Source organism: Heptranchias perlo, chromosome 15 (assembly GCF_035084215.1).
Source record: "Heptranchias perlo isolate sHepPer1 chromosome 15, sHepPer1.hap1, whole genome shotgun sequence".
In the NCBI taxonomy this organism is placed as follows: domain Eukaryota; kingdom Metazoa; phylum Chordata; class Chondrichthyes; order Hexanchiformes; family Hexanchidae; genus Heptranchias; species Heptranchias perlo.
Window position 1 is genome coordinate 8,489,811 of NC_090339.1, and position 20,763 is coordinate 8,510,573.

Sequence of the window (20,763 nt, forward strand, 5' to 3'; positions counted from 1 at the left end):
GGGGACTAACAGTGAGGCTAAGTACTACTGGGTTACGACAGCTTCCTACATAGAACAAGCTCGCAGCACAAGAACACTTACAGAAACAAACTCTCCAAAGCTGATCCTGCAATCTTTGTCTTTGTCCCCTTCGATCAGGAGGCTCTCAACGATATCTCTTATTTTGTAGCCAGGCAGTGAAACATTGGCTTCACGGAAAAGATCATGGAGCTCGGAGTAACTAATGTAGCCATTGCTGTTAAGATCTAGCGAGATAAACAAAAAGTTTTATTTATAAATCAGAGAGATAACAATTAATGACTATCAATTTGGAAAAGACTGAATCTGCTCAGTATTAGTATTTCAATGCACCTAATAAATTCTGTTTCTGTGCCTGTAACTTAAGGTTAAAAAGGTAATATTGAAGTGTTTTAAGTTTACACATACAAGCTTTGTTGGTCTCTGACACATACACTTTTTCCTGTCCACACACCATACCAAAAACTATTTTTGCTCCATTTCGTCACACTTCACGAGAACTTTAAACAGGATTCGGCTGAAGTTTATGGCCAAAGATTGCCACCTCTGCGTTAATTGTGTGAGGTTCAAAAAAAATTGAAGTTGTGGACAGGGGAATGTCTATGGATTTTATTCATATGGACTTTCAATAAAGTCCCTCATAAGAGACCGTTGAATCTCACGGAATTGATGGCAAATTATTGACCTGGTTAGGAAATTGGCTGAGCAGCAGGAGACAGAGTGGGGATAATGGACAGGTACTCAAATTGGCAGGATGTGACTAGTGGAGTCCTACAGGGATCTGTGTTGGGGCCTCAACTATTCACTCTATTTATTAACAACTTAGATGATGGGACAGAGAGGCACATATCCAAGTTTGCCAATGACACAAAGATAGGCAGCATTGTAAGCAGTGTAGATGGAAGCATAAAATACAGAGAAATATTAATAGGTTAAGTGAATGGGTAAAACTGTAGCGAATGGATTTCAATGTAGGCAAGTGTGAGGTCATCCATTTTGGAGCTAAAAAGGATAGATCAGAGTACTTTCTAAATGGTGAAAAGCTTGTAACAGTGGAGGCCCAAAAAGACTTAGGCGTCCATTTACATAGATCATTAAAATGTCATGGACAGGTACAGAAAATAATCAAAAAGGCTAATGGAATGCTGGCCTTTATATTTACAGGACTACAATACAAGGGGGTAGAAGCTATGCTACAGCTATACAAAGCCCTGGTTAGACCACACCTTAGGAAGGATATATTAGCCTTGGAGTTAATGCAACATAGATTTACTGGAATGATACCTGGACTCCAAGGGTTAAATTACGAGGCGAGATTACACAAACTAGGGTTGTATTCCCTGGAATTTAGAAGATTAAGAGGTGATTTGATTGAAGTTTTCAAGAAATCAAGGGGAACTGACAGGGTAGATAGAGAGAAACTATTTCCACTGGTTGGGGAGTCTAGGACTAGGGGACATAGCCTGAAAATTAGAGCCAGGACTTTCAGGAGTGAAGTTAGGAAGCACTTCTACACGCAAAGGGTGGTAGAAGTTTGGAACTCTCTTCCGCAAACAGCAGTTGATGCTAGTTCAATTGTTAATTTTAAATCTGAGATTGAAAGATTTTTGTTCACCAAAGGTATTAAGGGATATGGGGCTAAGGTGGGTATATGGAGTTAGGTCACAGATCAGCCATGATCTCATTGAATGGCAGAACAGGCTCGAGGGGCTAAATGGCCTACTCCTGATCCTATAATTAAAAACATGCAATCAAGGTACAAACTATAAATCATGTACAGAAAAAACACATGTCAAAGACCCTGAGTAAACCTTAAAAATAACGACTATGGATATCTGCCATCCTTTTAAGTGACTCAGCAACAACAACTTGCATTTAAATAGTGCCTTTAACATAGTAAAACAGCCCAAGGCACTTCACAACAGCGTTATCAAACAAAAATTTGACACTGAATAACACAATGAGATATTAGGACAGTGACCAAAAACTTGGTCAAAGAGGTAGGTTTTAAGGAACATCTTAGAAGAGGATAGAGGGGTAGAGGGGTTTAGGGAGGGAATTCCAGAGCTTAGGGCCTAGGCAGCTGTAGGCATGGCTGCCAATGGTGAAGCGATTAAAATCAGGGATGCGGAAGAGGCCATAATTGGAGGAGCGCAGAGATCTGAGGGTTGTAGGGATGGAGAAGGTCACAGAGACAGGGAGGGGCGAGGCCATGGAGGGATTTGAAAACAAGGATGGGAATTTTAAAATTAGTAACAATCAATCATGACTTCCTTTGGCTTTGGAGGTTCAACTAGTGACATAATTGATAGAGCTTAACCCAGACTCTCCCTTACAGAAAGCTTTTTGAGGTCGGAACGTGTGGTCAGTTTTGAGGAAGCTACGACCCATTATGAAGAACTGGGAGCGGAGAAAAACATACAAGTTTAACCTAACTAAGGTTTACTGATGTCACAAACTCGAATTTGTGCTGTTTTATTTATAAATTAACTAGTCCATTGGTTATGGACCAGTGTCAGACACAAGTGTATTTTTGTGTTTTTTTTCCAAGTTAATAATGGCTATCCAATATACACACAATATGGCCCTAAACCACTACCTACAAATTGGTCAACTCCTATCCGACCATTTATAAGGAACCACCTTAAATTTGCTCCAACAGATAAAGTGGAAATTAGTATATCTGCAGCGAAGTGGATGATTTGGTGAACAAGCAAACATGCTTTATAACTCAGGTTATGTGACACGTGCAAATGCAAAGGGAGATATAAATAGCTAACTAATGGATCTGTATCTCTCCTCATCCCACAATATGTCCATATAAATGAAAGTAAACATAAAAATCGGACAAATCTTATCATAAGTCCTGGCTCCTTTCAACAAAAAATCCTCAAGACGTATACATGGGGAAAAAATGTATCAGTTTGATAGCCAGACTGAAATTTTTTTGAAGTACGACCCAGGACAGCAAGTTGCACTTGTAATGGAGAAATAATCTGAAGAGCCACAAGCTTTTCTGAACTAGAGGCAGGGTCCCAGAATGCAGCAAAGCCTGTTATTTCTGTGCGCGAGTGATCTTTTACCAGCTGACGGCGAAAGTGAGAACAATTCCCTCCCCCAAAACTCTCCCAAGAATAAGGAAGGGAAATGTTACTGCACACTAATTTTTACTGCCAGCCTGTGCACCTAGTGTGCACAATATTAATAAAATATACTAGTTAAAGTGGCAAGTGGCTGACTGCACTGAAATCACTGGTCATTGAGGTTACAACAACTTGTTTGATATAGTGCCAGTAAGCCACACTACTCTGAAAAAAGTAGGTGGGTTTGATTAGGTGATTTATTTTTTTGTTTGGGGGGGGTGGGGTTGTTAATTTTATGCTATGGATTCAACACCCTGGCTGTGACATGTAAAGATAAAGTGGGATGAATAATTATATCGACTCGCAGCATTGACAAATTCAGAGGAATTGGTTTTGAAGTTTGTAGTACGAGGGAGCCAAACAACTGGCTGGTCTTCACAGTTCAAGTAGATACAGTATGGAAATTTCACAGACCCACCACTGTGCGTCACTAAAATCCTAGAGACATCACCAATCGATTAGAAGGGCCAGTTTGATTGTGGGGTGCAGAACCTCATAGCACCATAGCTAGACACTGCATGTCACTTGGACTTTCCTCAACAAATACCTATGTTTATGTATGATGTGGAGATGTATGTAGGTGACTGGATACTGTTTGCTTTGTACAGCAGATCGGGAGGCAGTAACTATCCAAGAACTACTCACCAACTTTTTTAAAAGCCTCTCTGAGCTCTTCCAGCTCATCCTTGGCAATATGTGTTACGACGTCCATTTTGCTTACGTGTATAATCTGACTTCAGGTTACTGATTCAAGCTGGAGGGGAAGAGAAGAAAAATCATTAATCCAAGACTGTAAACACCAAAATCATTTTGCATCCTTGGTTTGTTATGCTTTGTGAAGCAATGTGGAGTGTCGGAGCTTGCTACGTCTAATATGAACATAGTCCCACAGCATCCCACTGCTCTGGGAACCACAACTACTGTGCAAGACAACTGCCCTATGGGGACGCAAGGGCTTATCTGTCCCCTGGACATGTGCTCTGAAGTATGAGACTCTGGACCCACACTAGAAAAAAGAACCCCACGAACTAGGGAAAAACAAGATCGTGATCTGCTGGAATGTGTTTCATTTGCCATGTGCAAATTTCTGCATCACACTTTAAAAAAAGTATTAAAAAAGGCCAATTGTTTCCAATCTACCCGGGAAACAGTCAGAGCAACAGAAGGTATCTTATAATCAACTTCAGGACTCATATTTAATAAGAAAACCAATCTGACATTTAATTGACCCGCCCAAGAACAATTGGCCTCCAATTGATCTAGAAAGGTACAGCAATTACTGCTATGGTCTTAAAAGGGACAGGTTAAGTTACACACAGCTGCACTTTCTCAGAATGATACATCATGTATTACACAGTGTAATGCTTTTGTCATATTAGAACAGCGTATCCTCCTATCTTCCCATGAACAGCGCCACAGAAGAGCCACTGACATATATAACCCGTGGTTCTATTTGCACAGTATTGTTCTTGGTATAGCACCTATCCCACTGATGGAAGAACTTTTTCAAATAGTCTCCATTCCTGCCCCTTACGCACCAACTGAGACAAGATTCCAAACAGGCGTCTGTGATAAAAATGCATTCCCTGCCTCAAATATTTACACAGAAAATTCAAACACGTACAGACTTTTCCCGGCAAACCCCTTTATACTTCTGAACAAAACAAACTGCACGCTAATAGGCATTAAAGTAAATGTGGCAACTACTGGCTTTGAGGGTCATGTCAAGTCTTCTACCTGGTCCATTTTAAAACTTACCAAAATGGCCCATTGAGATCATTTGCCTTCACTGCACTGAGAGGAGCGGGAGGTTGCATTGCCCACTCTTTGTAAGTGAATGGAAAGCTTAGGAACCCTACCTTTCCCTTCAACTCTTGTTAGCATACAAGTGTTTCCAAAAAACAATGTGAGAGAAAGTAAATTTGGAGTGTCACATCTTACAACAGCCAGCCATCACTGAGCTGTCTGTGACCTGCAGAAACCACTTTGCACTGACAACCCCGATTTCTTAGTACAGCTCAAGCCTGCCATAAATCTCAATATGCACCGTTATGGGCAACCATAACAAAGACTGGGCGGAGGGGGAATGGGGGGGGGGGGGGGTGCAGGTGGAAAAAGGGAGGAGGAAATTTGATCAAAACTGACAATTCTGAAGTTCAAAAAAATTAGTGAGTGTGACAGAGGGGTGAACTACAAAACGTATATCTAATCATTCCACCAATCACAAGAGGCTTTCAAAGAACCCAGACACCAAGCTGGTCACACACAGTCTGAGATCCCCTTTAAATGATATTATGTCTTACAGTGGAAGCAGTTCTATGATTCTGCTACAATTTGTTCCAAATGTGCTTCCTTTGTACTGCTGGGTGCAATTGGAGATCACTTGCAACATCAGAACAGCTATATTCACATACAACAGACTCAGTTGTGACTTTGGCTCTGACTCCTGACTTCCCCCAATGTGAAAATCACATTTATGGTCTGTACAGTTGGGCCGAGACCTCAGTCCATCAACAGAATAAAACTGCAGCAAATGACAAATATACATAGCGGCCATTTACCTTTAACTTACAGATGCAAAGAACTAGTTCAAGACGGCACATTCCAGATGATCCAAGAGGATTGTAGGAGAAAGGAAAAACTGAGGAAGGTAAAGAGATCCACAGTTTCAACGTCTTGTGAAAGAATGAGTTAGAGATGGGGATTGTGCAATCAGTCTTAATTTCTGTGCAGCGAACATGTGGGATGGAGGAATAGTACATAGGATAAGGTATTTACAACTTGGGAAAAATGAGAGGAAAGTTCAGAGGAACACTGACCACAGCTTGATGAGAGAGTGAGACTAAACACAAGAGAGGGATCAATAAAGGGAGCAAAGCTATCCTTGTATCATGTTTAAGAATGTGAGAGATTTGTTGGAAAAGCCTCCCGAGAGTGTTATTGGGAGTTGCAGTGTTTGGCACAGAGAGCCAGTGCACATTGTTGGAGTCTGTCAAATGCTTTGAAGATATTCAAGCTACTGGCAAATGATTAAAACTGTTCAAGAGTAGATTTCTTAAGTGTACTAACAGGCAACATGTTGAAAACCATACTGGCAATGATGGATTAGGTCAGAACTTTCAAGGTAATGGATAATTTGATAGGTAACAGCAGCTTCTACAACTCTGCAAAGCAACAATGTAAGGGCAATAGGGTGGTGGTTAGAGGGTACCTTCATTAGGTGATAGGGTGAACACCAGCTAAAGGTGGGTGGTGAGGAAGAGGCTAAAGAGCAGGCATAGGGTAAGTACGGAGGCACACATTTTAAGGATGACGTGGGGAATATCATCGGGACTTAGGATCTTATTGAAGTCCAGAGAGGGGAAGATCAGTCAAATCTGGCAGGAATAAAATCTGGTTGGTCATAATGCTACAACAGAACAGATCAATGAAAGGAGAGTCTTTACAAGGATCAATAAGAGTTGAAGGAGGAGTGATACAAAAAGGTCAGCTCTCTCTCAGAGAGGGTTATCTGCTTATTGGCAAAATAAGGCTATATGTCAGTTATGTAAAATGTACACCAGGAGGGGAGGTCAATGCCTCCTGGCAGGGACTGATTAAGGGGAAAGCATGTCAAGCTGGTGAGATAATTGGAAACAGTAAGTGAAACAATGAGTCAGATACTTGGGAATAAAGCACTGATACTGTTCATATTCTATGTTTGAGTCGACTCAAACACAACAGATACAAGGAAGGTAGAAAGGAGGAGTCACAAAAGTTTTGCAAAAGCAGGAGGAGCTACTAAAGGAGCAGGAATACAACAGTTGACACTTGAACAGATTGTTTAGTATCAGCAATGGTGGATTTACATAGGCTATGAGCAGAGGTGGCTGGGTCAAGGTGCTTCAGACTGATGGAGGAAACAGATTATTACACCAAACCTTTGAGGCAGAAGGATGGCAGGTACAAGTAAACCAGATGTAGTACCAGGTCTGATTGAGGGGGGGGGGGGGGGGGGGGCGGGGGGGGGGAGAAAGAGTGAGATAGGAAATGTTCCACACCAACCAGAATAACCGCAGCTGAATAAATTGATCAAGAGAGAAAAAGCAGAACAGAAATCTCAAAGACTGCCCCACCTTGCCGATAGAGGTGGAGAGAATTCCAGAGTTTAGGGTCTAGACAGCAGAAGGCACGGCAGCCAATGGTGGGGCGAAGGAAGTGGGGGATAGTCAAGAGGCCAGAGAGGGAGAAGCGCAGAGTTCTCTGAGGGTTGTAGGGCTGGAGGAGGTTACAGCGACAGGGACTGGATTAAAGTGCGATTTATTCCATGGTATTCTGCAAGAGGCAGATATGAAAATAATGAGCAGCAGTGAGGGAACAAATAAACTAATCCATGGGCCTTGGACCTTCACTTTGGATTCTCATTTGAAAAAAAGATCTGAATGAGTAGCTTAAAAGAGCTGCAGACAAATCTTAGGAGATTCACAGAAAAACAAACGAGAGTTCTGCTGAAATTTTTTTATGAAATCAGTTGAAATTTAAACCAAAATTTAATCAATGACTATTTTTAAAATGGGTCACATTTGAAACCAAGATCCCCCTCCCACCCCACCCTACTGCCTGATGGGTAAATGCACTGCCTAATGTTCTGCCAAGCCACATGGTTGAGGAAGATGTCATGTTTGATTGCCAGTTAATGTTGAGCTTGCCTCGATTTTAAAATTCTCATCCTTGTGTTCAAATCCCTCCATAGCATTACCCCTCCCTATCTCTGTAGCATCCTCCAGTCATACACCCTTCCAGGATCACTGCGCTCCTCCAATTCTGGCCTCTTGCACATCCCTGATTTCCATTGTCCTACCATTGGTGGCTATGCCTTCAGCTGCCCAGGCCCTAAGCTCTCTACCTCTCTCCCTTCAAGTCGCTCCTTAAAACCTACCTCTCATCTCTCCTAATATTTCCATATGTGGCTTGGTGTCAAATTTTGTCTGATAACACTTGTGTGAAACACCTTGGGACATGTTTACTACATTAAAGGTGCTATATAAATGCAAATTGGTGTTGTTGTGGCTCTCAGTGGTGCACAAGAATTGGTCATGTAGGAGTGGGAGGATAGGAAGGGAGAAATTAAGTCAGAGGTTCTGTTTCTGATCATTTTCCATTGACCCCACCCCTCGCCCCCATCCTTCCCTTCTAGATAGGTACACATGCATGGGTGTCAGATGAAGACAGACCGAGCTGGGATGGTAGTTAGCCTTTCAACATCTGCTCGTCTAGCCTTAAACAAGAAGAACGGCCACTCGGGCAAGGGTAGCTGGTACCTACACAGCAGCATAAGCCGCTGTCTGCGAGGGCATGAGAACAGAGAAACGGGGAAAACAAGTTGAAAGCAAAGAATATTTACATTTAGTGCAATGTAACTGCCCCAATGCTCTACTGCTTACACTAACATGCATTATATCATGACACACAAAGTCTGAGCTAAAGAACACTGGTGATCACAATCCATTATTAATGTTGATAGGCTAGAGGTTAACTTCAGGAATGCAGCTTATGTACACACACTGCTGTTTTCTGCCTCTGGGGTTTTATACTCAGTCAAAAACCAAAGCAAAAATGTCTCGAGGTCAGCAGCGTGAGTACACAAACTCTGCTCTTCCATTGTACAAAGAGCATAACGTTGGTGGCAAAGTGCTGGGAAGAGGTTTTAACCCTTTAATTCTTTAGCTGTTAGCTACATATGAGAAATAACCAGCAAACCTCCCACAATGTTGCTTGCAGAAAGTCTGGGCCATGTTTCTGATGTTCACCACAGCCTCGTTACATCCTAAACAAGGTAACAGTTCAACCGTCACAAGTTTATATTTGTAAACCTACTGACCTACCCCATTTTACAAAACTTGTTTAATGTTGCAAGTAACTTTGTTCTTTCCTTCTAATGTTCTTTTTCACTACCTCCCACTATTTGCAAGCACAAGAATGTCTATAGATTTAAGCATTGTGCCATCTAGCGCCTTGCCAGCTGAACATTCAAAACTACTGGTTGCTGACAGCAAGACTTCTGTTATGCCCAGTCCTGTTATCAATTGCAAAAAGAAAATCCTGGCATGTTGTGTTAAGTGTTTCTCCTTGTCCTCTCCCCCTTCCCATTCCAAAACGTGGTGTGCATTTGATTCAGCAGGAAGCAGTTTTACATGCCTTGTTACAAACTTCACATTTAGCTCTATGCCCTCCAATTATTGAAAACAAAATGGCAGGTGAAAAGGTAAAGTGACAAGAAAGTGCTACAGATAGTTATACCTACAGGAAGTGCATGCTCCACGCAAGACTGGTTATAAAGAATGCATCTATAATATATTAAAAATCCTACATCTGCAAGCACTTCCTGTCTACAAAATCTTACTTCCTGTAGTTACATTTTTGTCAAACTTTTCTGTCAAGTTCCCCCCCACCCCCGACATTATAAATTCCTATGTCCACACTTATAATGGAAGCTGCCTATGTAAACTTGTCACACTGTAATCACACCCTTCTGTTAGTGGTGGCGCTGCAACACCTGATTTTCTTCTCTAATTGCCTAGCTTATATTGCAAAGAAGCTCCAATGAAATACTTCTCTCCTTCTCATATTGCAGGAAGTTCTGTTTATTTGTAAATAGGGCTATAAAATCAAAGTATTGTATAAAAATATGGGCAGAATATATGGTTTTGAAATAGGGACTGAATTACATCTGCACTCCCTGCTCCAATTAACCCTACCCTGTATTTCTATGCTATTTGGTCTTGCATAGCATGTACAACTGGTCCAAGCCAACGTTTATGCTCCACACGAGCCTCCTCCCACCTTTTTTCATCTAACCCCATCAACATATCCTTCTATTCCTTTCTCCCTCATGTGTTTATCTAGTTTCCCCTTAAATGAATCTATGCTAGTCACCTCAACTATTTCTTGTGGTAGCAAGTTCCACATTCTAACCACACTCTGGATAAAGAAGTTTCTCCTGAATTCTCTGTTGCATTGATAAGTGACTCTCTTATATTTATGGTACCTCGTTCTGGTCTCCTCCGCAAGTGGAAACATCTTCTCTGCGTCTACCCTATCAAAACCTTTGATTATCTTAAAGACCTCTATCAGGTCACCGCTCAGTCTTTTCTTTTCTAGAGAAAAGAGCCCCACAGCCTGTTCAATCTTTCCTCAAAGGTATATCCTCTCAGTCCTGGTATCATCCTAGTAAATCTTTTTTGCACCTTCGGCAGTGCCTCTATATCCTTTTTATAATATGGAGACCAGAACTGTTCACAGTGCTCCAAGTGCAGTCAAACCAAGGTTCTATATAAGTTTAACATAACTTCCCTGCTTTTCAATCCTATGCCTCCAGAAATGAACCTGTGCTTTGTTTGCTTTTTTTTATGGCCTTATTAACCTGTGTCACTACTTCTGGCGATTTGTATATTTGACCCCCAGATCCGGAGAGGATAAACTGTCACTTAGAAAGGTACGGACTAAATCAAGGACAGTCAGCACAGATTTGTTAAGGAGGTCACGTCTGACTAACTTGATTGAATTTTTTGAGGAGGTGACAAGGAGGATTGATGAAGTTAGCGCAATTGATGTAGTCTCCATGGATTTTAGCAGGGCTTTTGACAAGGTCCCACATGATAGATTGGTCAAAAAAAGTAAAGGTCCATGGGATCCAAGGGAATGTGGCAAATTGGATCAGTGGCACGAAGCAAAGCGTAATGGTTTACGGGTGTTTTTGCGACTGGAAGGCAGTTTCCAATGGGGTGCCGCAGGGCTCGGTACTAGGTCCTTTGCTTTTTGTGGTATACATTAACGATTTGGACTTAAACGTAGGGGGCATGATTAAGAAATTTGCGGATGACACAAAGATAGGCAGAGTGGTTGATAGTGAGGAGGAAAGCTGTAGACTGCAGGAAGATATCAATAGACTGGTCAGGTGGGTAGAAAAGTGGCAAATAGAATTCAATCTGGAGAAGTGTGAGGTAATGCATTTGGGGAGAGCAAACAAGGCAAGGGAGTACACAATAAATGGGAGGATACTGAGAGGTGTAGAGGAACAGAGGGACCTTGGAGTGCATGTCCACAGATCCCTGAAGGTAGCAGGACAGGTAGATAAGGTGGTCAAGGTGGCATATGGAATACTTTCCTTTATTAGCCGAAACATAGAATATAAAAGTAGGGATGTTATGCTGGAACTGTATAAAACACTAGTTAGGCCACAGCTTGAGTACTGCGCACAGTCCTGGTCACCACATTACAGGATGTAATTGCACTGGAGAGGGTACAGAGGAGATTTACGAGGATGTTGCCAGGACTGGAGAATTTTAGCTATGATGACAGATTGGATAGGTTGGGGTTGTTTTCCTTGGAACAGAGGAGGCTGAGGGGTGATTTGATTGAGGTGTACAAAATTATGAGGGGCCTAGATAGATTGAATAGGAAGGACATATTTCCCTTAGCAGAGGGGTCAATAACCAGGGGGCATAGATTTAAAGTGATTGGCAGAAGGATTAGAGCGGAAATGAGGAAAATCTTTTTCACCCAGAGGGTGGTGGGGGTCTGGAACTCACTGCCTGAGAGGGTGGTAGAGGCAGAAACCCTCAACTCATTTAAAAAATACCTGGATGTGCACCTGAAGAGCCGTGACCTGCAGGGCTACGGACCAAATGTGGGAAAGCGGGAATAGGCTGGGTGGCTCGTTTCTCAGCCCGCGCGGACACAATGGGCCGAATGGCCTCCTACTGTGCTGTAAATTTTCTATGATTCTATCCCTTTGCTCCTCTACCCGATTTACTCTTATTTTCCAAGCAATATGTGGCCTCGTTATTCTTCCTACCAAAATGTACCACTTCACACTTATCTATATTGAAATTCATTTGCCAATTTCATGCCCATTCTGCAAGTTTATTAATGCCTTCCAATATTTTGACACAGTCCTCCTCAGTATTAATTATACCCCCCAAATTGGTGTCATCCGCAAATTTTGAAATTGTACTTCTGATTCCAGAGTCCAAATCGTTTTATGTAAATTGTGAACAACAGTGGTCCCAGCACCGATCCTTGTGGAACACCACTTCCCACCTTTTGTCAGTCTGAGTAACTACCTTTAATTCCTACTCTCTGTTTTCTGTTTTGTAGTCAGCTTGCTATCCTTTCTGCTACTTGTCCCGACTCCACATGCTCTGACCTTAGTCATGAGTCTACAATGCAGTACCTTATCAAAGGCCTTTTGAAAGTCCAAATATATTACATCTACTGTATTACCCTTATCTACCCGGTTACTTCTTCAAATAATTTAATAAGGCTGGTCAAGCATGACCTCCCCTTTTGAAATCCGTGCTGACTATTCTTTATTATAGTGTTGGTTTCTAGATATTTTTATATTACATCTCTAAGGATTCCATTATCTTTCCTACCACCGATGTTAAGCTAATTGGTCTATAGTGCCCTGGACTTGTTCTATTCACCTTTTTAAACATAGGAATCACATTAGCTGTCCGCCAGTCCTCTGGCACTATTCCCTTTCCTAATGAATTTTTAAGATACATATGTAATAGTGCCTCTGCTATCTCTTCCCTAACTTCTTTTAATATGCACAGATGCAATCCATCTGGACCAGGGGTTTTAAGTTTGATTAATTTATGAATTATCTCCCCCCTTTCTATCTTAAATGTCATTCTATCTTTATTGATCTCTTCTTCTAATGTCATGCCCACCATGTTCGTCTCCCTGGTAAATACTAAGGCAAAGTAATTATTTAATATTTCTGCCATTTCGCTTTCACTACTTGTGAGTTTATCTTGTGTATCCCTTAGTGGCCCTATCCCTATCCTGATTTTTATTTTGTTATTTATGTGTCTGTAGAAAACTTTGCTATTTCTTTTTACATTCCTTGATAATTTAATTGCGTTGTTTCTCTTTGCCTTCCGAATTGTTTTTTTGACTTCTTTCTTAACCTTTTCATAATCCCTTTTGTCATCCTCTCTTTTGTTGTCTATGCGCTTAATGTATGCCTTTTTCTTTAGTTTTAATTTTGCCCTTATTTCTTTATTCATCTATGATGCGTCATTACTGGCTAGTTTGTTTTTGCTTTCTAGTGAGATATTTCTCTCCTAGTTTCTATTGATCACTGTTTTAAATGTTTCTCACTTTTGTGTCAGTAATTTTTTCTAGTTTATTTTCCCTAGTTCTATTCTCATCCCCTTAAAATAATCTTTATTCCCCATTTATTTCTTTGGTCTTTGTCTTACTTATGTCCTTCTCAATCTTTATCTTAAACCTTATTTTGTTGTGATCTTTATTGCCTAGATGTTCCCCTACACTTACTTTTCTTATCTGTTGTGGTTCATCTCCTATTATTAGATCCCACAGTGCTACCTCTCCTGTTGGGCTTTTTACATATTGGGTAAGAAAGGAGTCTTGCACACATTTTAAAAACGCCATTCCCTGTATCTCTTTACCTACCTTTTCTTGCCAATTTATTTGGGGATAGTTAAAATCTCCCTTACTATTGACTCCCCACCTTCAATGGGACAGATGGTCGACTAATAGATCTCAATTTAAAACTAGGTAGGAAAAAGCAGCAACTCCATTTTACAACAGCGCACACCGTCAGTATATACATACATTTTCTCACAACTGCAAATTTCCTGTCACTAATTCCCAGTAACTGAACTGATCTGCTTTTCAACACCTCTATTAATGCACTTTGGATGAATTACTGTATAAATTTTAAGGTTTCTAAATACTGCAGTCATCTTGCAAGTTCAGAACACAAGCCTAAAGCCTTTGCATCTGACACAGTCAAGGTTTGTGCAGCAAAGACAGCAAGCTAGCAAGAATTTAGAAATATTAACATCTTTGGTATGCAATATGTTACAGCCACATCAAATAAAAGAATTCAAAGTGATAAAAGAGAGGCATTTACTCCCGGAGTGTCTACAAGACTCCCAGATTCTAAGAGAACAGAATCACTAACTGTACTGAGTAGATGTGGGCTTGAACGTGTTACTTTGCATGGCAGTGTAGAGTTGAAATGTTTTTCTCCTCTACTGGTCTACTCTGGAGAATTGAAGGCACAAAAAAAATTGGGAAAATATCCACTGCAAGATACTGGCAGTTATAAGAAATGTTAGCTGGGAACATATTTTGGCAGTACAGTCACACTGCTGAATTTAATAAAATCATACTTTGGATAAGGAAGATTACGCTGGATCAAGTGATAATACGACGTCAGAAATTAGGCAAAACTTTAGTCAATTATTGTGCATGATCACACGGCATCACAGAACCAAGAAACTGCAAATGAGTAAAAAAGTCCGATATGCTCCAGAATTGTAACAATATTTTTTAAATATAAACTCGTTTCAACTTTGATCAATCGAATTGTTTTGAAATTTTCTTTAATGGTCAGAAAGAATTCAATAGTCAACAGAATTTAGAAATTGAATCCAATTGTTAAAAAGATGCACCAGATTTTTCTTTATATGGTACTTTGTAGCTGCTTTATAATGAAAGGACTAGCATTTATATAGCACCTTTGGAGAACCTCAGAATTCCCAAAGTGCTTCACAGCCAATGAAGTACTTTTTGAATTTTAGTCACTGTAATGTAGGGAAATGCAGAAGCCAATTTGCGCACAGCAAGATCCCACAAACAGCAATAAGATAATGACCAGATAATCTGTTTGTGATGTTGGTTGATGGATAAATATTGGCCAGGACACCGGGAGAACTCCCCTGCTTGTCTTCGAATAGTGTCACGGGATCTTTTACATCCTGAGAGGTTTAACGTCTCATCTGAGAGACGGCACCTCCAACAGTGCAGCACTGGAGTGTCAGCCTGGATTATGTACTCAAGTCCCTGGAATGGGGCTTGAACCCACGAGCTTCTGACTGAACGGCGAGAGTGCTACCACATGCACATGGATGACACTTTGTTACCTTGTTTTATTTCTGACCTTCCATTTTTTTAAAAAAGTACAAGTATTTCCAGCGAAAGTATTGACATCGAGTCGGAGGATATGGTAGAAGTTGGTGAGAGACTTGCTGAGCCGCAGTAATGTCATTTGATAGTGATGAGCTGTTTTTTGATTTGAATTTGAGCCAATCAACTTTGTAGTGCACCATATGCAAGAATTTTGCTATGTAAGTAGTAGACAGTAGTTGATCATAAAAAAGACTTGCATTTATATAGTGCCTTTTACGACCTTAGGACTCCCCAAAGCACTTTACAGCCGACGAAGCACTTTTGAAGTGTAGGCACTTTTGTAATATATGTACTGTATTGCCAATTTGCACACAGCCAGACCCCACAAACAGCAATGTGATAATGGCTAGACAATCTGTTTTAGTGATACTGGTTGAAGGATAAAATTTGGCCCCAGAACACAGGGGAGAACTCCCCTGATCTTCGAAATAGCATCATGGGGCTGTTTACATCCACCTGAGAAGGCAGACGGGGCCTGGAGAGCAGTTTTTGATGTTTGCTGTTTTCCCACTGCAGCCTAAAATCTGACAGCGGTCACCAATCACTAATAAAAAATACATTTAATAATGTAATAGGTCACAACCAACCACAGGTAAAAATATTGCACAGCTCACCTGAAAGGTAAAGATACAGGCCTCGCCAATATAATATTTGTTTGTAATACTATTTGCCGACCACTTTACAAAACTTGCGTAGGTTGCAAATCATTTTGTTTGTTCCTCCCTTCTCAAGTCTCTCATTCTCAGCTATTTACTTTCTAAAATATTATTTTGCTTTACCTCCCATGGTGGATTTTCACAATCTGCTTTAGATACAAGGTATGGCAGAGATATTAAATTATTTTTCATCCATCTTTACAATTGATGGTGAAAATGAGAATGATGGGGCACTAAAGCCCTAGGCAGCGTACAGTGTAGATAAAGGATGATACCAGAGATATATATTCATGAGAAGGAATTCAGATCCTGGGACCATTTCCACGGGAGCAGAGAAATTTAAGAGGAGACTTAAAGAGCCTTTTAAAATTGTGACAGGTTTGGATACAGTGCGTAGGAAAAGGCTATTTCGGGGACTTGGTGCAGCACCGCGGAGGGGACTTGGTGCAGCACCACCACCACCACCCCCCGCCCCGGTTTGAGTCTCTAATAGCCATCACCTAAAAATAAGAAAGGGGAATTTAATCGCTTGATTTTCTGCTAGAGCACTCACTCCTCATTTGGTAGTTGTGCCTACTTTTGATTCATTCACATTTAGTCAGTCAGGTATTTGCAACTTAACAGATGAGTGACTTCTTGCCTGAGGGACATGCTACCCTTTCAGGTGTGACGTGCTGTGGCCATACTTTCTGGTGTTTGATGTGCTAGATGCAAGACTTTTTATTTACAAAATCCAAGTGCACTAAGAGGAAATGAGTTTAGAGAATTCATTCAGCTCAACGGTAAGGGAGGATTATCACCAGCGATCAGATCATTAGCTCAGGGTGCACCTTCCCATTTCAGCATGTTAATTCATCTCATTCACAATCTCAGACTAAGTATCTCATCCAAACATATTTCCCAGATGAGATCATCAACACACCCTATTTCAACAAAGAGAAATAGCAGAAATAGAAACAATTAAAAAGGAAGTTATATTCTTTCAACAGGGTTAAAAAAAAAAGGGACTCTGTTGGGGAAATTCACTTACTAAAGCGAATCCTGTATTTGAATTCTGAACAATTGGATGTGATGTGGTGTGCTGATGTAAAACAGAAGATTGTTCACTTTTATCTGCATTTGATCAAAACCCTGATCCAAGCCCATTCCCTTGCAGAGAATACACGTCAATCCTGCTCTGTCTCTAGTAGTCTGCTTCTTGTTCCCCTTAACACTTTACAATAAAAGTAACCTTTAGTTTTAAGACCCCACAATTCTATGTGGAATAATTACAGCTTTGGAATTTATAAACAGAATGCTGCCAAAAAAGATTTTTTTGTAACTGTGAACTAATTTAATAAAATGACAAACAACCACAAAAATAAAGATTGCTCGATATTATGCCAGAGAAGGCGATGCATCATCTCAAACTTGGCAAAATACTGAAGTCCAATACTCTGCAAGTCTATGCAGTACCAGACTTGGAAATAACTTGCAGACAAAATCAGTAAAAGGGTCAAGTCTTTCAATGCTTAGAAAGACTGGTCAACACTTCACTGACCCAGGCAACCTGGTAAACACTCAACTATTTTATCATCAATCGTTAATTCACCGTGGCGATTCTTTGCTACAAACAGAGAAATAACTTTTCTAAAAAAGGCCACTTTGTAGAAGCGACAGCTGGTAGAACACTCTTCCACACCCAACTGGCTCATTGTACAACATTCCTAACTGCTGTGCACAGAACATTAAATAGCATGTCACAACATAGGGTGTTAGTTGAACAACCATTTCAAAGACGAGATCTCTTCCATTTAAGTGCTTTATATTTACTATATAATATGGCACGGAGCCCAATTTTCTCCTCCTCCCCACCCCCCCTTCTCCGAGATGTTGATTTGTTGCCGGGGTACAGTTCCATAGGTGCCTTCTGGTGCGTTGTCCAGGTAGCCGTTATGCAGCTGTAAGCCCATACAGTGAGCGTTAGCTGGCTATTCAACTTTGGATGGCATCGCAGCCAAGCTCATCATATAATCTCGTTTTTTTTGTTTCACGAGATGGCTTTGAATGAAGAGGTTCCCTTCAGCACATTTCACGTCATTCTTCCAGAGCACCAATTCCACCGTCTTCCCTTTACAGTCCAGTTCTTTGCTAAATGAGTCCGATGTTCTGGCCTCAATCACTCTTTCTGGCAACCTGTTCTAGCTCTTGATCACTCTTTGTAAAGAAGTATTTACTGACATTGTCCCGAATCTTTGCCCTCTTGTTCTGCTATAATGGAAAGTTCTATTTTGGGTTTGCTGTCTCTATCCCATTAAATATCATAAAGTTCCCTCTGAGATGTCTTTTCGAGACTGAAGAGACCCACTTCCAGCATGGAGAGCGATCTGCCAGGTTTCCTGTTCCTGATTTCCCACCCCACCTTATTCCAGGTGTGCTGAGCATTCTAGCAGCGGTACCACCACCCCTCCCCCCCAACCCGAGCAACTACCCCAGCACAGACCGGGAATCGATCTTGGGTCGTTCTGGTCTGTGTGACTCAGCTACTCACAGTCATCGAGGGGAGTTCGAGCACAGTGCTGCTGTTAACCTCTACAACGTATATAAATAAAGTGTTGCTATTTCTCAGTACAAGAGCAAAATGCTGCAGGGGCTGGAAATTGGAAACAAAAATAGGGAAGGCTGGTCCATTAGCACCCGTGGAGAGAACAGACCGTGTATGTTTTCGGTGCACACCCTTCATTAAAACGTATGCACCCGAAACCCATCCCAAGACAAAAAGTACGCTGGCACTCAATGCCTAGGTTCATCTGAAGAATGGCGACTTCGGTGAAGAAGCAGAGGATGACCAGGCCCCATGGAATCGGACCCTGGTAAGAGTCTCTGCCTTCTAGTGAACAGGAGAGTATTTTGGCTTCTGACATTAGATTGCATTTGAAAATGGCCACGGTTAGGAGATCTCTTTCACCCTCGACATAGAAACACTTGTCCTCTCCTCAGCACCTGCTCGGTTGACGGGTCTACGACAGGGAAGTCACCCACTATCTTCTTACCTTGACATAGACACAGATGAGGAAGGCCATTCAACCCATCCACGCAGAAAGAAAACCTACAGTCCACTCCTCCCCATATCACAGCGCCAACTGTTAGAGATGAATCCAGGGCTTTTGCCTTCCACAGCCTCTAATGTGCAGCAGTTCAGGGCATCGTGCTACTTTGTTCAACGTTACAAGAAGATAACACAAAATACCAAATATGAATTATTTTGCATTTTTATAAACCTTGCAAAATAGTTGAACCTTGAGCTCTGCATAATGACTATTTTTAACTGGTTGTATCAAGAACAGCCCAGAAACCAATACAAGGACCAAAGTCTCTAAATATATTAAATCGCACAAGTTGCTTCCTGTGATGCAGCGGGGAAAAATTAACAGAGCCAGACTTCCTAAGGCAAGCTTATCCTGTGGTTAACAAAAATCACTTAAACTTTAAAGGACATGAGAAAGTCAATATTTATCTGGTTTCTGTAATGTGTTTCTAATCACATTGGACTTTGCATTAAAGCTTTTAGTACATGGCCACAATAATGGCTCACAGAGATGCGTCAGCCTTTAATCGTTTTGTGTGCTGCACAAAATACAGTATTACAAAATTCTTAAAATACAGAACATATTGACGCTACGTAGAGTACAGATCGGTGTACGCCCTTATCGCAGAGTACAGATGGATCTACGTACATCCTTATCGTCGTATCAGGACGTTCCAAAACACTTACAGCCAATGAAGTACTTTATGTAGTCACTGTTATGTAGGATGGCTGCGACTCCTTCTGCCATCGTTTGATGCCTCAGTTCAGATGACGAATGGCCATTTTTGAGTGAAGTACCAGAAGGCAGTTGCTGCTCACGGTACCAAACTCCAGTAGGAAATGTTCGAGAAGTGCAGCCACAGTTCTCCCTCCAAAAATGAATAAAGCGACCGCTACTTGGCAATATTACACAGACAGACCCCCAGATTGGTGGTGTGGGAAATGCAACATGTTGCACTGGTGCAATAGGGGCGCTCTTTGGGGTTGAAGCATATTGTTAGGGCAGGTTAAAGGGGGCTTATAATGTGGGCTGACCTGAGAATGCTTGATGCTGACATTGGGTGCCTGAAATGCGAATGTGCTCCACTTCCCCAGACTGACATCCCTCATCCAGATAACCACAAAAACTTAACACATACACACACAGCTGGCAGCAACGTCACCACATTTGCATTCAATCCTTAATTGAGCTGTCCTCAAATGACAGAAAACATGTACCTCAGGCTCACCTTGCACAAACATTCTGTAATAAACTTCATCCGACTAGTATGGCTCAGCGGTAGCAATCTTGCCTCTGAGTCAGTAGGTTGTGGTTCCAGTCCCACTCCAGAGACTTGAGCACAAAATCTAGGCTGTCATTCCCAGTTCAGTACTGAGGGAGTGCTGCACTGTTGGAGGTGCCGTCTTTCGGATGAGACGTTAAACAGAGGCCCCGTTTGCCCTCTCGTGTGGATATAAACGATTCTGTGGTACTACTTCGAAGAGGAGTAGGGGGTTCCTGGCCAATATTTATCCCTCAACCAACATCACTAAAGAGATTATCTGGTCATCATCACATTGCTGTTTGTGGAACCTTGCTTTGCGCAAATTGGCTGCCGCGTTTCTTACATTACAAACAGTGACTACGGTCCAAAAGTACAGAGGTCGCGAAAGACGTTAAATCGAGTCCACAACGCAGAAACATTCGGCCCAACTGGTCCATGCCGGAAATAATGCTCCACAGGAACCTCCTCCCACTCGCGCTGGGACAGCCGCCAGCCCGGGGCGCCGCGACAGCCGTCAGCCCGGGCGCTGGAAGAAATACGAATGGCTCCAGCACTCCCAGGTAAGGGAATGGATGAAGAAAACAGACAACGTTCCACTCCCGCTGGGAGTGTGCATGCATGGCAGG

At 41.6% G+C, this 20,763-nt stretch overlaps 1 protein-coding gene across 1 annotated transcript in view; it reads right to left on the reverse strand.

Moving 5' to 3' along the window:
* The window catches only part of pls3 (plastin 3 (T isoform)), a 108,586-nt gene that overhangs the window by 61,498 nt on the left and 26,325 nt on the right, over positions 1–20,763 (reverse strand). Inside the window, exons 2-3 of the mRNA XM_067996817.1 lie at positions 3,807–3,915; positions 82–245 (exon numbers count right to left, since the gene is read on the reverse strand). Of these exons, the coding sequence (XP_067852918.1) occupies positions 82–245; positions 3,807–3,873 (231 nt within the window). The 5' untranslated portion in view covers positions 3,874–3,915. The remainder of the gene's footprint in view (positions 1–81; positions 246–3,806; positions 3,916–20,763) is intronic.